Source organism: Citrus clementina, unplaced genomic scaffold (assembly GCF_000493195.1).
Source record: "Citrus clementina cultivar Clemenules unplaced genomic scaffold, Citrus_clementina_v1.0 scaffold_2, whole genome shotgun sequence".
Classification (NCBI taxonomy): Eukaryota; Viridiplantae; Streptophyta; class Magnoliopsida; order Sapindales; family Rutaceae; genus Citrus; species Citrus x clementina.
The window spans coordinates 9917813-9936817 of record NW_006262688.1 but is presented as its reverse complement, the minus strand read 5'-3'; the positions used below and the strand labels follow the sequence as shown (position 1 = coordinate 9936817).

The window sequence follows — 19005 nt, the reverse complement described above, 5'->3', positions numbered from 1 at the left end:
AAGGAATACTGAAAATCTTGATATTGTTCATGAAGGAGCTTTTTCGTTTGCATTCGAGTTTGAACCTTCAAAAGCATCCTCATTTTACACACAATGCTGAAAGAGGAAAGGGTACAATTCAACTAGCTGAATGAATACACCTTCGTTAAAGGTCACTTTAGATCATTTTAAAAAAAAAAAAATTTGATATTCCTTCATCAGCCTGCATGATACAATCGTAAAAGGAACAATAGTCCGCAATCATTGAGCTAATCACTGTCCCAAGCCTCATCTGCCTCTTTCTGTGTCTTGTTCAATCTATTATTCACTTTATTGTGCGCTTCAGAACTATCAGCTTCACTCTCAAATTCATTCATCCCATTCTTCTTATTCCCCACTGTGGCATAAAATTCATCCTCATCATCGCTGCTGCTCATGTAATTATGATTTGCCTCTGCCCTTGATGCTCTTGAATCATGTTCATCCTCGGATTCAGATTTCCACATTGCATTTTCAACATCACTAAACATGTTTTCTGACTCAGAATCTTCATTTGTCATTTTTCGACTAAAATCAGCTTCCACATTTCTCTTCCGACCTTCATACTCTCGAGCTCTTCCAAACTTGTCTTGCTTCCTTCTTTCTACTCTAGATCTGTTGAATTCATCATGAGATTCATCTGAATCATAAGCATCACTTTGGAGATCACTCCCATTGCGAACATCACTAGAATCATGCTCGTCATCGCTATCAATTATTCTTTTCTTAGCACGATTATCCTTCCAACCTACTGTTCTTCTACTGATGTCATCCATGTCACTGTTTCTAAAGTTTTCAGATCTTCTGAACCTTCCTCCAATTTCCTCTCTATCCCAATACCTAATTCTAGTAAGCTCTTCTTTCTCTGCTTCTTCCTCTTCAGCCCATTCTTTATCTGCTGCATCCTCTATTTCAGCAATGAATTTGTCCAATTCCTCCTGGTCACTATCAACAGGAGGTTCTGACTCTTCTATACGTTTACCGGGTTCCACCGCTGACACTTCTCTCTCTCCTCGGAAGACATAAGGGCTTCCTTCCTTCTGGTCAATTGCATTGAAGAATGTTGAAGCAACTCTCTGGATGCTAGCCATGGCAACTGGATCCTCGGGGTTGGTGCCCATTCTTCGGAGCTGCTGCTCTATCTTCTTTATGTTTAACTTCTGAGATTCAAGAGCTTGTTCAAATCTCGCTTTGAACAATGCCTGCAGGTAAAGATGAGAAAATAGAAAATGAACTGTTAAACCTTGATTTGCAGAGTGAGAACCATAAGCTGACATCATAATACATTGTCTAATTAAGATGTATGTTTCTCCATTTTACAAACTGGTGTAACCCTGCCTGCACCATATTTTTATATGTCCATTTCTCCATCCAACGCATGATTTATCGTGACGAATAGTTATAGCATCCAATTGGCTACAGAGCAGATAATTAGAATCAACAGAATAGAAGTGCACATTTGTTCACCAGATGAAGAACTAGGCCCTTAGGTTTGTCATCTTTTAATTGCTTTTGGCCTATTTTGGTGTTTGCCACAGATTGAGAGTAAAGAAAGGATTGTGGCTGGGGCTGGGGCTGGGGCTGGGTTCACGAACACATAGCAAATACAGGGTGGAATTTCTTCATAGAGTTCAGTTCAATATCTTGGATCACAAGGACACAGTACTGTAAAATATCATGAAGTACAATATGTTCAGATTAACAAAAAAAATAAAAGGGAAATAGAGAGAATAAAGATGCGGTTGAGTGCGACAGAGAAACATTGGTATTTACCGACCTTCCTTTTTGTAAGGGTGTTGAAAGGTATCAAATTCTTGGGCTGGCGATAGTTTCTGCCACGAAACATGATAATTGTTTTCACATTATGTATGTTAATCACAATGCCACCACTCAGTCTTGCAATCATGGTTGCCATTTCCTTAATCTTCTCTTTTGGGAAGTTATCACAACAAACTTGCACGGTTTCATGAAACTTCCAATGGAGATGCATATTCTGTACAACTCCTCCAAAGACTCCACGAACACCAACAGGAACATAATTTTTATTTCTGAAGCCAATCTTCTTATATGCTTGAAGCTGCTCAGGTGTAAATAGCTCTGGATCATGCACAGACGGAGGTAACTCCGGTAGCTCATATTTCTTAAGCTTTTGTAGCAGCAAAGCAACTTTCTTTTTAGCCTGCAACAGTTATATACAATAACGTAGTTGCTTAGAGGAGTGTATGTAGTCAATAAGATGTTACAAACAGAGAAAATAGGGATCAAAACTTGAATATTGCAGTACATTTAACCGGAAGAATAAAACGTGATTGATCACTGCAAAGGCAAAAGCACATGAATAATAACATTTTAAAAATATTAAAGGCCAGTAACTTAATTCGATGATACAAACAGAGGAGAGAACCAAAAGATTGAAAAAATGCAGTGTAACTACAGAAACCTTGGCTCAAGGAAAAAAATATCGATAAAAGTGGAAACAGCGAGACTTACAGCTTCTCCAAATCCATTAAAGATAACCAGAACTTATCACAATAGATGATCATATGAAGAAGTCACAGACTTATGGATGCAAATGGAGTAAAATAAAAATATACATCATATGAGAGTCTCTTTTGCTCTTCTATATATTCTTCTTTTTCTTCTAAACATAATTTTTCCTAAATCTGATACGTTCTCTTGAACATTCAATCTCTAAGGTCTGAAAAAAAAGCATTTTGTGAAATGATCTATATCTCTGATGATGTACAAAAGGAAACTTGGACTACAGGATTTAGTGCCATTATGCTTATAGTGTCTCATGTGACTAATAGACTCTGACATTCATCTTGGATGTTGAAGCTCTACCTCGGATGATGGTCCAATTAACTACTCTGATACAACTCAAGAATATGAGAAATTTTTCCATCAGAAGCTATGGGAATTAAGGGCATCACTCGGTGATCCATATTCAAAGTAACTGAGAGCAGCTAATGCTGGATTGGGGAATCTATGATGATGGACAGTGTTCATTCGTTTTGACTGATGGTAACATAAGTAAGCCAACAATATTTAGTTAGATACAGAAGTATCTTCAGAAAGTACTTTGTAAGATCTTCCAAAAACAGACATCAGAAGGCCCAGCTTTTGATGTATGATTCACTTCGATAGCCTATCTGCTTCATATAACTGATTATTATTCATTTCCAAGAAAAGATATTTGAATTATCCAACACAGTCAGATACTTTTCTGTTGAATCCATTCATGTAATTAATCTAGAACAGCAGTAACATAAGTGAATAACTGACCGAAGACATGAGCAGCCTTCATTCCTAGTTTACTTAGGCTAAACAGACCAATTTGTATACTACAGCATTCCCAAGTAAAACAATGTAAGCAAAGAACAACTGCGACTATCAAAATTCAAAATTGATAACCTATAGTATGCCATAAGCATACATCATAACTATGTATAATGGCAAGAAGATACCCTTTTGAGGTTGTAAATAAGCCTCTCCTCATCAGTCATAAGCTTCTTCTTTATCTTTTTTGCTCTTCGAATCTCTCTCATGGTCTTACCGGACTCTTTTTGCATTCTCCTCTCTACCTTGCTCCGCATGCTCCTCCCTCTTTTAGAAGTCGACATGGCGCGAGACCACCAATTGAAGGGATAATTCAATGGTGCGAATGAGAAACGATTATCATCACAAAAATGAGTAGTTGGTCGAATCTTATTGGATGACACTAATTTCGGCGACACGTCCTTCAATAATGTTACGTTCCTGTAATTCAGTCAACACAAGCACACCAAACCCGACAAATTAAAAATGGAAAATTTTCAAAGACTCGCTCTCATTTTCTCATTTTCTGATACGAATTTAATGAATTTGAACAAAAAATAAAACAAAAGGGGTCAAATGTAACAAGTTAAGAAGGATGCATTTATCCGAGCATTGAATCAAAGCTAATATATGACCACGAACATAAACAAAGCTGACATTTTGACAGCAGATTGAAGCAAACAAACAACCAAAGCTTTAGTAAAGGAATTTGAAAGAAAGAATCAAAACCCAGAAGTTGATTTTTTATTTAATGATAATTTTGCTTGTGGGTTTAGAGAAAAGAGTATGAAACGTACTTAATAATAGAGCAGGAATTGGATTGGAGGAGACAAGAGAGAGTCTTGAAGCATTGCTTCGGCATATTCCTTGAACCAAACATTTGATCTTCTTGTCTCAAATCGCTGTTACTGTTTCTGTTTTGCATTCATTCATGGTTCTTTTTTTTTTTTTTTTTTTAAATTATCGAAAAAATTTTATCATTCGAGTCACATGAGTTACAGGGGTTTTTCAATTTTCAGGGTTTTGGGTCTTTAGAGATGGTGATGGTTGAATTTACCAGTATGGCTTCAGATTTTTTGTAATTACCATATTACCCTCATGATTTGCATGTTTTTGAAATTTAGCCCTTGGTAAATGGTAATAGTGCAAAGCAAACAAAAGTGGCAACAGGTTTTCAAAGAATTTTATTTAATTAGGCACTCAAGAGCTCTTATAGCAAAAGTACAATTTAAAAAATTGACTTAACCATGCCCATTCCCTACTTTTTTAAAAAATCAAATACAATAAAGGCTTGAAAATAAATAAATATTATAATTAATATATACTATTTACCTTCTATTATTTTTATAATAGTGAATAATTTCCTTGATAGTTTAAATTTACAATATTACCCTTATTTTAAATACACTCTTATTCATATTCATTTTAAATTAAATAAATCACATAAATAAAAATAAAAATAAGTATTAAAAATAAGAAATATATATTTTGATGTGAACAAAAAAATTAATAATAATTTTTTTCTCTAACTTTTTTATTTTGTAAACATTTTCTTCTAATAAATATTTTATAATATTTTAAAATTAAATGTAAAAAGCACAAGAAAAAAATTTCATTATTTATTTTATAATAATTTTTATTTATAATTCAAGTTTGCTTATAATAATTTTTTTATCATTTTATAATAAGTTTCTTATATATTTATTATAAGAAAATGTTTATAAAATAAAAAAGTACAAGAAAATTATTTTATTATTAATTTTTTTCACATCAAAACATATACTTCTTATTTTTAATACTTATTTTTTTTCATTTATATGATTTATTTTATCTATAATAAATATGAATAAGAGTGTACTGGAAAATAAGAGTAATATTGTAAACTTAAGCTATCAAAGAGATTATTAGCTATTATAAAAGTAGTAAAGGGGCAAATGCTATATATTAATTATAGTTGGAGAGAAATTAACAATCTTCCAATAAATAATTATAAAAGTTGATTTATCATGTGTAATTACCGAACCATTTCAATATTTAGTCGCTTACTCCTACTAAATTGTAATAGAATTGAAGGGGGCAATACTTACGACACTATAATACCCACATCTAATAATCTCATAGTCGTGGCATTGAAATATTTTCAAGCTTTCAACTCATTGACTGGAGTGTTTAGATATCAAATAAACTTGCTCAATGATCGAAGTTGAAGATCTAAATTAGGAAAAAACAAAATGTTATACGTAAGTAACTTTGTACATGTTGCAAATCTCCACCTAAGCCAAGATAAAATTAGTTTTTACAAGTATTGAGATAGTACAAACAAGCTTGGAAATCAATAAACATTAATTCATGGTTTACTGATGAAGCAACGTAAGTATTCATGGTTTACTGATGAAGCAACATAAGTACAGAAATCAACCACAGAATTAAAGCACCTTAATGGTAAACAAACATGCAACAAATATGCTGCAATTGAGGCTACAACACAAAACCACTGGTGACATTTCTACTTGATCAAGCACTGTTAACGATCTCTGACACCAGAAAGAGAGGCCGCCTCAGATGCCTTGAAACTTAATGAACCGGAAAGAACAAAGTCCCTGCTTCCCTTGCAGAAATCAAGTTAAACTCATTGCTGCTGAAGAAAATACTTAGAAACAAGACAAACTTCAGCCAAAATCCTGGGACAGAACAAAATTAGGGAGTTTATTGTCTATGCAATGCTTTTGGTTCATGACATAGTTCCTTAGATGCGATCTAACCAACCCAAAATGCTTTCATCGGAAAACTGCAAATCCTGCAAGATACAGAGAGAAGAAATTTTATATTAAATTATATTTCAATGACTGCAAGCCTGTAAGGAAGATCCATTGATGAAAGAAGCTTAGCTTACAGCAAGATGAGAATCTGGTGGGGTATCGAATTCTAGGTTCTCCAGGTCAGCAATTCCACAGGGTGCACTGTCATTCCCTTTCATGTGATGTGCATTGTGGAAAATGTCAGCATATGAGACATTATTGACTCCTGAGAAAACTTTAGAGCTGATATCTTCCTTGCATAATAGTAAAGAATCATATATGCCATCCAAACCAGGGTCTCCAATGTCCTGAGGCTCGGATTCGCCTGCCAAACAAGTTATGTACCCCTGATCGTCCTCGAGCTTGACAGCTGGTTGAGGGACATGAGATGCTTCTGCAATATGCAATGGTTCCTAATCCACAAAATTAAACTTCAATAAGTACCAACAGGAAATTAAAATTCAAATCTCAGGTCCAATTATATGGGAACTTAACAATTAGCTAATAATTGAAATAAAAATTGTGACAATTTGTTATGCAAATATCATGTTACCTCATTAAAAATTTTATAAAACTATCCGTCCAAAAACTATCATTGCTTTGTGAATAAAAATGATTTAAGTCTTCAAATTTTACAAAATTTCCACCATCAGCAATAGCAAACAAATCTTATTGTTATAATTATTGGTTTATTTTTTAAAAGACTAGTTTTAACTGATATCCTCACCACCCATGTAATCTTTACTACAATTTTACATGCAACAAACATATCTGAATACAAAATGGCAGCCTATAATCAAAATGTGCCAAAAATTCATGTATAGAAAAAATAACTACCTACCTGGGCAGATGACTTGAGTGTGTTATCATCAGCAACATCATCGCACACCATGGACTTCCCTGGCCGGGGAGGATTGGGAGGATTTGTTAAGGGGGTCCTTGGACTTGAATCAGGGATCAAATTATCAGGAACTTCAATGATTGGACTATCAACATTCTTTTCAGGCTGCTTTGTCTGTTGATAGAAAACTTTAGATACAACATATTCGTCATCTTTTTCATCTTCATCAGTTCCCAGATGATACTGATGCATCACCCAATTGGACTTATCTGGCTTGGTACCCTTCTTTGTGCTTTTATAAAGAACCATAATTTTCCTACAGCCCTTCTGAATTCCATTTTCTATCACAGGTTTGGTCTTACCAGTTTTGTGCCAGCGAACATGCTCTTCGTTTAAACTATGTTCACTCTGGATCTTGCGACGCTTCCTCTGTCCAGTAGCATAGGCATTAGTTGTTCTGTGAAAGAAATGGACACTGCTTCCATCTTTCTTTGCACCTGCAACAAATTCAGGTATAGAGATTAAAACAATAGTTTGATTAACTTGCAATTTCATAAGCATGCATCCTCTTAGTCCAATTTTGTCAAAGCCAAAAAAAGTTCAGTACATTTTTTGCGGTAGCAAGAGTAAAAGAAACATAAATCCAATCAACCCAAATAAAACAGGGAAATTAATTTGTAAGTTCAATCTAGAAAAAACAGGCAATAAAGAGTGAAGAATAGCCAAAAGCAACCAGCATTCCAGCAAGACAGAGCCTCATGAGCATGTGTGAATAAGCAGTCTTCATATCTTTCAATTTAATAATTTACATAATTGTGCAGAAAGAGTAGTCAATAGAAAAGAAACAGCATCTTGCAGCAAAACCAAAAGACAAATATAAGATTGAAAGCTCCCTCACCAGGAAGATTTTCTGGATGGGTATAGCAAATTCCTTGGTCCCCTTCAATTGTGGGAATAAACTCGTCAATAAACATGTGAGGTTTTGAGTTTCCGACACCACATTTCGCTGCCAAATGTTCTAAGAGCTCTACATCAGATGGATCAAACTTAACACCAATAGGCAAGCCAGGCCATTCAGGAGATACCTGTATCAAAGAAGCAGCAGTAGATATAATACTAATAGAGGTAACATGTGAAAAAAGAAATTCTATAATCACAGTCGGCATAAACAGCCAACACATGCAAATCAAAGGAAGATCATAGCACGCCCATTTATGCAAAATGTAAGGTTCCAACATACATCACTGTTATCAATGAAATAATGGCAATTTGGGCACTCCCGATTTGCCCCATAGTCTTTGATTAGTTGAGCAGAAGATCGAGCCGCATTTCTCACTTTCTTTGCAATAGCCCTACTATTAACAAGCCAACTTCTGCAAATATGACACGTCGATAAACTCAAGGTTCAATTATACATCATGTTTAAGGAAATGAAGCAGGAAAAAAAAGTTGCAAATGTAATCAATGAGTAAAAACTAGTGTGAAAGAGCAAGTAGAGAAGGACACACTACATACGTAAATCATTAGAAACCTATTGCACAAATAATCATTAGTGTTGATATGGATGCAATTATAAATGGCATGTTTCCGGTTCCAGAGCGTGCAACATCAATTAGGGCTACATAAAAAATAATAATAACCAGCCAAAGGTTGAAACTTGCGTACTTTATTAGATTATCCAATGTTCAGGAAATTCAATCATTCAAGAGAATCCCAATCAGTGAACTCAAATGATAGAGGACTTAATTTCTTTCTTCCCCAAAATTGGAAAAAAGTGTTCAATAAAATAAGCATGGGACTAAATATTTGCATTAATCGTTCTCTATAGGTGATGCAGAGTTCAACTTCTGATCCTTTAATATCCAACACAAGCCCTAATAGCTCTGACTGTTCATACTGGGAAGCTCCATTTTTGTTCTCATAAAATTGAACAGTACATCCGGGAAATCCTCAATAAGACATTCTGAGCAAAAATCAGACTCCAAACACCCTTTTCTCCAAGAGCCCTCCACATTTTCAAACAAATAAAGACACCAATTCTTTCTTTTTCTTTTAAATTTAAAAACCCAGAATTTTTTTTTAAAGAAAAATAAAAGTTGGCATGGGTTTATCAAGTAAACACCAGAAATAAAATCCAAACCATTCCGCTAACCATCCAACATCTAGCATTTACATTTCCATATGCAATATAAGTTACAAAAATGCAATCTTTCAATCAAACCCATAATTGAAATTTAAAAAAAAATAAGAAAAAATAAATCTAATAACAAGTTTATTAACAGTTAAAACCTTGACCTCGACATTTCAATGAGCAGAACTTTACGGGTAGAGGAAGAGCTACAGTCCTACAGCTTTAGAGTTTATTAACAAGCTACTTAAAGCTTTCTCTTTTCTCCACCCTATTAAGTCAAGTGATGTGTCGGGGAAATTAATAGAGTGTGAGCGAGAGAGCGGGAAAACTTAGCTTTGGATCCGTTATGATAGGCTCGCCCTCCGAACCTGAGGCTCGGGTCAAGCATTTCAGACGAACGATGTTTAGAACTCGGTTTAATGTGGGTCCCGAGAGTTGACTGAACCTAAACCCGAGGCTTTCGTTCGGACACGAGGCTAGTTCTTGTCGCGAGAATGCCAAACACTTGGCAACTTCGAAAACCGAGTCAGTGGCATTATCGTAAAAAGGCGGGGCATTGGGATGGAGATGTAGGGACTCCTGCTTTCTTGCTCTCCAAGCTCTTTGAGGAAACAGAAGCAAACGACTCTTTTATTGTCTCTGTTCAAGTAAATTTGACATTGAAATTAATGTTCATTTGTGGGCAAGTGGGACTTTGTCAAATTGATTTGACCCAACCGGATCAACATAATCATTGCAACTTTGCAAGCCCACTTTTTCCGCTTTGAAACGAAAAATGTTAAACAGGAATGGTAAGATCACAGCTCTGAGTCAATAGAATAAAGATATCAGTACATATAACAGAAGCCATATTTGTGTTTTAAAATAAATATATTAATAAATAAATAAAAGGACCCCTTACAATTAATCTGTTGCACTGATATGAATATTACAATTAAATTTTTTTTTAGAACTATCTTAAAATATTGATATTTGCACTGTATTTAGACTACCCTAATAGCCCAAATTTCTACTCTTGCTATATATGATCATATTTCATTATCTTCATGTTTCCTTTGTTTTGGAATCCTTGTCGGAGAAGATTCCCTCCCTTTGCTTTGTATTTGGGATTTATTGATTAGACCCATGTCACCATTTTCTTTTTTTCTTATTTTTTGAAATCACACACGCCACCATTTACTTTCCCACAAATTGGTTTATTTTAGACCCAGGCACAACAGGGAGTCCCCTCACTCGACCCTACTAGGGGCTGGCTGATTATCTTACCGTTCTGTATGCAAGTGTTTATGTTACAATAACGTTGATTGAATTATGCCATCTGGAGAAGAAACTGGAAGTGATCAAGAAGAGTAAGAAGAGATGCAGTCATGCAGATTCGAATCCTCTCTGGATTGTTTTATAGGACAGGTGTCGCCTTCTGATAGTTACCTCCAATAATCTTAGTCAGCTCCTAGTCAACTGCCATGTCATATAGTCAATCTATGTAAACCCCTCCTAGCCGTTTGCCCATTTGTCAGATGACTTGGTACCGCTGCTTTGCACTGGTGAAATTGCTCGTATTTTGCAACTCAAGTCATTTGGTATAATCAAATTCAGAATAATAACGAGAAAAGTTTCGTGTAAACGGGAGGAGAAGCCTTTGGATGACCTTATTTTACAATGATAACACATCACAGCAACCCCAACTCCGAAGGTCCTGAAGGCACATCATTTTTTTTTCCTTTTTGGGCAAAAGAGAATGCAAGGATAACGTAGACATGAGAATCTACACAGCTTCCTACTGTACCTGAACTAACAGATTTAAATAAATTGACCTTTTTTTTCTTTTTCTTCTTGGTTTTTGGGTAATCAACATGTTATCTGTAACATTTAAGGCTATAGTTTATTGACCTTCCTAGTAACATTGCTTAAAGCAGAAGAAGAAGCCTCCCGGCTGGTCTTCCATTCTGGTGTTTGGGTTTCTTTCCGAGTCATCTCTTGGAGGCATTAAAGAGCTTGTTCCAGGAGACTCCGGCGGTAGTACTGCATTCTCAGAAGAAAACATCCGAGGAAGGATGACGGGCTCTGGCGCAGAAATCGTAGAGATGTAGTGCAATAGCATCTGGATAATTTGGCTGAAGTTAGGCCGCTGATTTGGGTCCTCTTTCCAACATGATGTCACAATCAAAGCCAAATCTTCTGGCAGATTCTCGGCACTGGGTCTCATATTCTGAAACAACAAAGTAAAATTCACATAAAATCCACAACATAATTCCAAAAATATGCTGGAAGTATCACCAGGATTTAATTTTAATACTGAAGACCAAGAAATTATCAGTCGTATAATGCCATATTGAATTACAGGATGGGAGACCCATACGAAATGTCCTTATCATCAAACCAACTGACTATCAGAAAAGAAATAAAGATAGGAAAAGCCAAGTACAAACATGGGCCTACTTAGATGGATTTCCTATGTTACAATGCTTCCATGTGCAAGGAAAATGAAATACAACTCTCATGGAAAATCTTCAGTGATAACTTTCATTTATTTCATCATCTTTGAGTAGCTAGATTTGAAGCCCTTCCTCAGGGCCACAAGTCTCTCTTGACGTAGTTACCCCTCTCAACATGTGGGGTTCTGTTAAGAGAAGGTCAGGCTCTACCAGGTAGTCACCTTATGGCTCAATATTTTTTTCATAATGTTCCCATTACATGAGTCTGTTTGGACAAGTTCTGCCTGTTCAACATGTAGTGTCTCCGAAGTCTATCTTACTGTTTGTGTGTGAGGTGTTGCCCTCTCCATTAGTAGCAAGGAGCCAAGGACAGGGTTGTTTGCAGGTGTTCTTAAATTAAGCATGCATTTGGAACATGTAAAAAAGAGTGCCTTTCTCATGGCATGCAGAGGAAAACGCCCGTGAGAAGAATTTAGCAGTAAACATATTATAAAGGGAACATATAATCACCTTAAAAGCAGCTGCATATGCTGCTTGTAAATTTGACATGCCTTCAAATGGCAACCTATTATGGATAAGCTCCCACAACACAATTCCAAAGCTGTAAGCATCCACTTTATGAGTGTAATGCTTTTTCTCCCCACGCCTTAACGTGACTGTGCTATAAAGCTGTCATCAAAGGTGAATAACCGGTATTTTAATATCATATGGAACATCTACCTCAAAAAAATTAAAATTAAAATAAATTGAAATATAATACAGCAAAATACCTCGGGAGCCATCCAACGATATGTGCCCGTCTCAGCAGTCATCATCTCCGTCAATGACTCTTCTCTAGCTAAACCAAAATCCGCAAGTTTTACTGTTTTGTGGTCTGCGGTCAAGATCAAGTTCTCTGGAAGTCCAAGAGTTAAAAGATTATCAGAAATCATTTTAAATGAATCGCCATCCACTACATGGCAGAAACTTTTCCACTAAGGTCAAATTCATTATCAAACTGTTTATTAAGCACCTACTAGAGATTAGAGTATTCAAGAGATGAGGTTTAGAACCATCCCAGGAAGGTAAATCTAGGAACATCAAAGTATTACTATGATGATTTAAAAATCAAACCTACCTGGCAACTACTGAAATCTATCGTGATGCTTAAGACGATAATTACAGGCTAATTTCTGAAGCTACATAGATATTTACACTTTCATATATCATAGGAATGTCACAAACAGATCAGCCAGCTACCTAAAGAACCAGCATAACTACTTCTTATGGTAAATTTTGATTTGAAGTATGTGCTACACAATATCATGTTAATTGTTTCTTAGGAGCAGCAGAAAAGAAATACAGGAGCAACCACATCGAGAATATGGAAGTTTTAGAAATTATTGAGTAAATAGGCAAAGTAATCCATTCAACCCACTGATTTTGACCATGTAACTTCAGATCATCAGCTTTAGAGCAATATTACAATAATTTCAGACTTGGAGTTCAAGTTGAATGCTTCTCAAGGGGTATGTAACATTAAGACAGCAATGACAGTGGGAAACACAAGCAATAACGCACTATATTGGAGAAAAGTGGGAATTAGCAAGTTGTAGTCCTTCAAAACACAAACTTGTAGAACCTCTAACAATCATATGCACAGCACAGAAAATTTGAAAAAAAAAAATGAAAAGAAAAGAAAAAGATGTAGATAACACTATAACGCATCATTTATTAGATTCATACAAACACTTGAAATAAAGATATGCACAACTGACAGAACAGAGATGTAGACAAGCTACAGATGATCAAATATTACAATTTCTATTTTCTTTAAAAAAAAATTTTTTTTTGAAGTTTTTTATTTCTTGTATAAGAGACCATATTATAAACAATAAAAACTACAAAATTCACAAACTTAGTAGCAGTCCATCAAACTGAGGTTGCACCGTCAAGCAACCCCCTTGGAAACACTAATTATTAAAGCTTGATAAGCTTAGCCTAGCCATTAACAAAAATCATACCAGGTTTTAAGTCACGGTGAATGATTCCATGAGAATGTAAGCACTCCATTGCACGAGCAATATCAAGGGCAAAACCAATTGCCACATGTATGTCCAAGCACCTAGGCCGCATATTCAGCAAATATTTTCGCAACGTACCACCCAATAAGAGCTCCGTCACAATAACCATGACGGGCTCCTTGCAGGCACCAATAAACTGGAAACAAAAAATGACTCCCTAGTTAGATGTTACTCAAATACTTGAATTATTTTTCATGTGAAATTTAGTCACTAACAACATTGAAGCCAAATATCAATTACAAACAAAGTATGCAATGAATTTCAGCTAAGAAGCAACTGCATTTGGATGCTAATGAAACAACCTTCACTAAATTTCTATGCCGTACTCTGGACATCATAGCAACCTCTCTTGCAAACCGTGCTTCTCTCTTTGCAATTTCTTCAGGGGTTTCCCCTCTATTGACAATTTTAATAGCAACATTTTGATTCTTATATCTGAAAACACCAAAAAGAATTCATAAATCACAGCATCAGATAGTTAACTGTAGCAATAATTAATAAATGTACTCTAGCAATCAAAGCCTCAACTTTATGAAAAGTGCTGCAATTAGAAATCTTAAAGCCTCAAATTTTAAATCAGCTGCAACAATTGTACTTCAAAAATCGAAATTGAAATTTACTCTAGCAATCAAAGAAGCTAATAACAAGTGACAAAAAAACTGATTAGCTGAGGCTCAATTAAAACTTACTTTCCCTCATAAACTTTAGCATGAGCTCCTTCTCCAATCTTTGGACCAACAAAAAGAAGCTTTGGATCAACAAGCCACTTGGAGTCTAAACTAAACTCTCCGGCTGAAAAGAACCCATTTGCAGATCCCATATTTATTTTATTTTCAACTCATCAAAATACAAGAAACAAAATTCACCAAATCATCTCACTCATCTAAACAAAAACGAAAAATACATGACTGAAAAAGGCCACCCCACATTCAGTAACAGATCCAAAGTAATTAACAAACGACCTTCTTAAAGAATTTAACCAACTGGGAAATTAAAACTCAGCAAGATAGTCAAGAAACAGAGTGATGGTGGATTTGTAGGAGATTTGAATGGATGAATTAAATTAAAGGCAACGCGTTTATTGTTGCAGCTTGCAGACAACTGTTGGTTTTTCTTTTTTCCCTTATTTTATTTCCCCTTGATCTGTGCATTTATAGAAAGACCGAGCAGGAAGCGAGTCCCTGTCAGATAACAGTGTCGTTTCGTTTGAATAAGATTTTAACAAATTAAAATATTCAGACAGAAACAGAGAGAAGTGTGCATTTTACACTTTTACTGTACTGGTAATGAAAGAGATTTCAGATGAGATAATTAAATAATGATAGAAATTTCCAGCTTCATTTTTTTTAAATGATAAAATAACAAATATAGAATTTTGTATATTTTGTGGACAAATTTATTATGAAATATTGAAATACATTGATTTGTGTCTTTATTTTCATAGAGATTTCAGATGATGACATTATTATGAAATCAAATCAGCTTGATTTTGTATCTTTCTGTTTTTTTCAGGGAGATTTTAAATTATAATATCAAAATTGTAGTGCAATCTCCTATGTTGAAAATAAAAGACCGTTAGGTAAAATAATACATAAATTAAAAAATTTAAAATTGTATTTTTTTTTCTTTAGGCATTTATTATGTAATCAAATTTGGATCCACCTTAAAATAATTTATGTCAGTTTTACCCTAAGAATAATTGGTTTTGAATAGAATTAGTTAAATATTTAGAATCCCTTATAATTTTAAAAAAGTAAAAAGTTAATTTTGGTGTTTGATAAATTTTGTTATGAATCATTTTTTATAAAATCACACTATCTTACAGTAGATTTCGAAAATTATGGAATGAGTAACTTTTCAAAATATGATTTTGAGAATTACTTTTATACTAAATACAATTCCATATATATCCTCTTGTATATTAAAAAAATCCAAAATTATTCTTATGAATTAGGAGATAAAATCATTAACTTTAAAGAGTTTATTATTATTATTATTATTATCAATTATATTAAAATAAAAAATAAAAATAAACTTAATAATAAAAAATATTTATTTAGTTAATAATTTTATATATACACAATAAAATAAATATTTTATATACATATCTATAAATTTAAATCAAATTTATTCAACATTATGTCCAATTCAATCATTTATTTTCGTACAACAATTTAACAGTAAGATTTACCAAACACATACATTGCTTTTAAAATTCACAATACTTTTTAAAATAAAATTTACTAAACGTTTAATTGATTCTCCCTACAACTAATTATTTTACAGCACAGCTAACATAAATTCTTTTAAAAGATACAACATTATCAAACTAACTCTTAGTAAAATTTATTTTTAAAAAGTACTAGAGTTTTAAAAATAGTCATATCATTTGGTAACGTTTAATAAAATTTATATACATATTTATAAACATGTATAATAATATGTTTTATTGTGTATATATAATAATTGACAATTAAAATACATATTTTTATTTTGTTATCTCAATATAATTGGTAATAAAAATAACTTTTTAAATTTAATGATTTTATTTTCTAATTGAATGAGGATAATTTTATTTTTTAAATATATATAAGGATATCTATGGAATTGCATTAAGTATAAAACTAATTTTCAGAATAGTCTTGCTTTTTAAAATTCGTTGGAGGATAGATTAATTTTATCAAAATGATTTTATAAAATTTACCAAATACTAAAATTAACTTCTAACTTTTCAAAATCACTTTTAAACATCTAAAAAATAATTGTTTTACACTTCATCCAACATTTTGATTCTTATATAATATAGAAATATTTTAGTTGTTTTCGCTTTCGAATTATTAAGGAGACAGAGGCTAAATAATTGTTTTGCACTTCATCCAACTCCTTACCTTCAAAAATAATATTAAAAGATACAAGTATTAAAACCAATAAAAAAAAAAGATACGAAATCCCCAAAGGTTTGCTCCATTTAATAGATACACATGCCCCTTTAATTTAAAAAAAAAAATGGTCGCATAAAAAATCCTTTCCTGGGTCGACACATTTATCCCTTAGTTTCTTCTTTTACTTATAATTCAAGCCATGTTTACAATTGCGGTTCCATATGTTAAAAGCAAACTGTTTTAAAATGTTATGACCAAAAAAAATATATATATATAATTGTATCCTTTTTTTTACCATAAATCTTATTTTGTCAATCGAAACCCTAATAAATCATCACTATCATTATCCTATTTTATTTGGGATATGGAATTCATTGAACTTTAATTAAGTGATATCTTTTTTTTTTTAATTTGTGTAAATTTAGGTGTTGAAAAAAGTGCATAACTATTTAATGTTTTATCTATTTTATTTATGGTAGCTATACTATGCTATTCTATGTCATACACTTTAATTACAAAATTTAAGAAATGCATATATTTTACTTTTAAAATTCATAACACAATTAACACCCACAAATATTTGGTTACTATATTTGCATAGTTAATTATTTCTTAATCAAAGTAGAAATATATTTTTAAACCCCACCAGGCAGCAGTCCTGCAATCCCAAATTGCATTGTTCTTTCTATTTGGATTTTGTTGGAGGGGTATGAGCTAAAATGTTTATATTCTTTCTTTCTTTTTTTAAAAATAATTTTCACTGTAAAATAACCTCCTTCTGTGGGTTTGAATTTTAATAATTAAGCAAAGCTTACTAGTTTTACAAAAAAAAAAAAAAAAAAACAGGTAAAACTAAACCTTCGTTAATCCGTCAACCGATTTACCGTTGACTTTTAAAGCCCGTGACGGTGAGGCGTATATGGAAAGGTTGACTTTTGACTTTAGACGCACCGACAAGGTTTGACCATCACCAATTCATTGACGTTCGGACATGCCCCCGTAATATTTAATTGATTCTTGCTTTTCCCGAAAAAAATAAAATAAAATAAAATATGATGTGGTGAAGAGAGAGAGAGTCTTAAAATTCAGTAAATTTTGAAAAAAAAAGAAAAGAAAAAAGATGAGGTGGTGAAGAGCAAGAGAAACCTGAGCGGCTAGCGGGGCTCCAAAATTGATAAACCACCGAATCAAATATCAAGTACGACCCCCTAGCTTTCGCCTTTCGGTGTCAATGTCGGCCCAACAGTGTGATTTTGCCGTTGGTGTCCTTTTCGACCTCAAAAATTTCCTATTCCTCATTTATTCTCCGGCTTTGGTAGAGCACGAGTCATGACTTTTGAATCATTGGCCATACATAGGAGAAAATATATATTCATTACAAATATTTGAAACCACACACGGCTCATATTTTGGGACTAAATATTTTTTAGGCCAATAATGAAAAAAAAAAAAGAATTGATCTAATATGTCTCGGCCGACGGCATTTTTTTTTATAAATATAATAATCGATAAATTAATAATTGTTAGATGATACTAGACATCTCTCTAATTCCATATGCTTAACTCAAAGGATCATTTACCAAAAGGATAATATATATGTGTATGTATATATTGGCTTCCAGTTTTGTTGACATTTTGTCAACGAAATCTTTTGGCTCCAATTTTCACTACTATTATTGATCTATTTACCAGAAATCAAAGCAATCAAAATGAGCAATTTTTTGGTTTTTTTTTTTGTCATTTGATTGGGCCATTCTATGTTACATTTTATATAACATATATGAACCATTGATTTGTCGCTTAAAATAAAATTAAAAAAAATTATAGTATATGAAGCAATTGAGTTGTCACCCATAACAAATCATACGTTTACTATGTTATTGCCTTATATGTAATAAAGTTCAACTCCATTTGAATTTTGACTTTTTGGTGGGTTGAGTATTTTTTTTATTGCGTAGGTTTAATATGGGTTGAATTGAATTTGAACAAGTCCAATTCACGACTTAATTATGATTCTTGAGAGAGATCAATAAGATATCCAATTTCTTCTTCTTCTATCTGATCCTCTCACGTGATTCTTGATGTATATTTTTTTCAATTGTTTCGGTCGTAAATTTTAATTCCTAAATATCAAGTTTGACATTTAAACTGAAATCTTTATTATTTTAACTTTTAAAATAAAGTAATAAACTAAAGGATTTCAATTTAATGTTTTTAATTATATTTAAGACAAACAAAAATTTAACCCAAATATTAAAAGCTGATGATTAATTATTCATATTTTTTTAATCAATTAATTAAAAACTTTAAATCATTTTGCAGGTCATGTCTATATTATCTTGGCCTCTGGGGGATAACATTCCCCTTAATTTGTCATAATAGGATCCTCTCCTGATATGAATTTTACTGACTCTTAAAGATCTCATATCATATGTCTTTTAGTAGAAATATATGGGTAAAATTTAACTTCTCTATTATTATTTTTTGTTTATTAATTGCTAATCAATAGTTCACCTTGT

At 33.1% G+C, this 19005-nt stretch overlaps 3 protein-coding genes across 4 annotated transcripts; all 3 read right to left on the bottom strand.

The window, feature by feature from the left end:
• LOC18051197 (uncharacterized CRM domain-containing protein At3g25440, chloroplastic) lies at positions 1–4347 on the bottom strand. Its single transcript, XM_006446559.2, has 4 exons — positions 4134–4347; positions 3486–3777; positions 1796–2197; positions 1–1220 (listed from the first exon to the last, which is right to left on the bottom strand). The coding sequence occupies exons 1-4, from the start codon at positions 4259–4261 to the stop codon at positions 249–251; spliced, it is 1794 nt and encodes a 597-aa protein (XP_006446622.1). The 5' UTR covers positions 4262–4347; the 3' UTR covers positions 1–248.
• Positions 4348–5622: 1275 nt separating this feature from the next.
• On the bottom strand, positions 5623–9753 carry LOC18051196 (SUPPRESSOR OF GAMMA RESPONSE 1). 2 transcript variants are annotated; one of them, XM_024191069.1, is made up of 6 exons: positions 9265–9753; positions 8216–8348; positions 7874–8060; positions 6976–7472; positions 6230–6547; positions 5623–6133 (listed from the first exon to the last, which is right to left on the bottom strand). In XM_024191069.1, the coding sequence occupies exons 1-6, from the start codon at positions 9276–9278 to the stop codon at positions 6083–6085; spliced, it is 1200 nt and encodes a 399-aa protein (XP_024046837.1). In that variant the 5' UTR covers positions 9279–9753; the 3' UTR covers positions 5623–6082. The 2 variants fall into 2 exon arrangements, with proteins under 2 accessions (XP_024046837.1, XP_006446621.1); XM_006446558.2 differs by having other exon boundaries at positions 9271–9753.
• A 252-nt stretch (positions 9754–10005) lies between these two features.
• LOC18051195 (serine/threonine-protein kinase STY13) lies at positions 10006–14826 on the bottom strand. Its single transcript, XM_006446557.2, has 6 exons — positions 14294–14826; positions 13907–14039; positions 13545–13740; positions 12312–12436; positions 12052–12210; positions 10006–11315 (listed from the first exon to the last, which is right to left on the bottom strand). Exons 1-6 carry the CDS (start codon positions 14422–14424, stop codon positions 11001–11003), a joined length of 1059 nt encoding a protein of 352 aa, XP_006446620.1. The 5' UTR covers positions 14425–14826; the 3' UTR covers positions 10006–11000.
• Positions 14827–19005: the final 4179 nt, after the last annotated feature.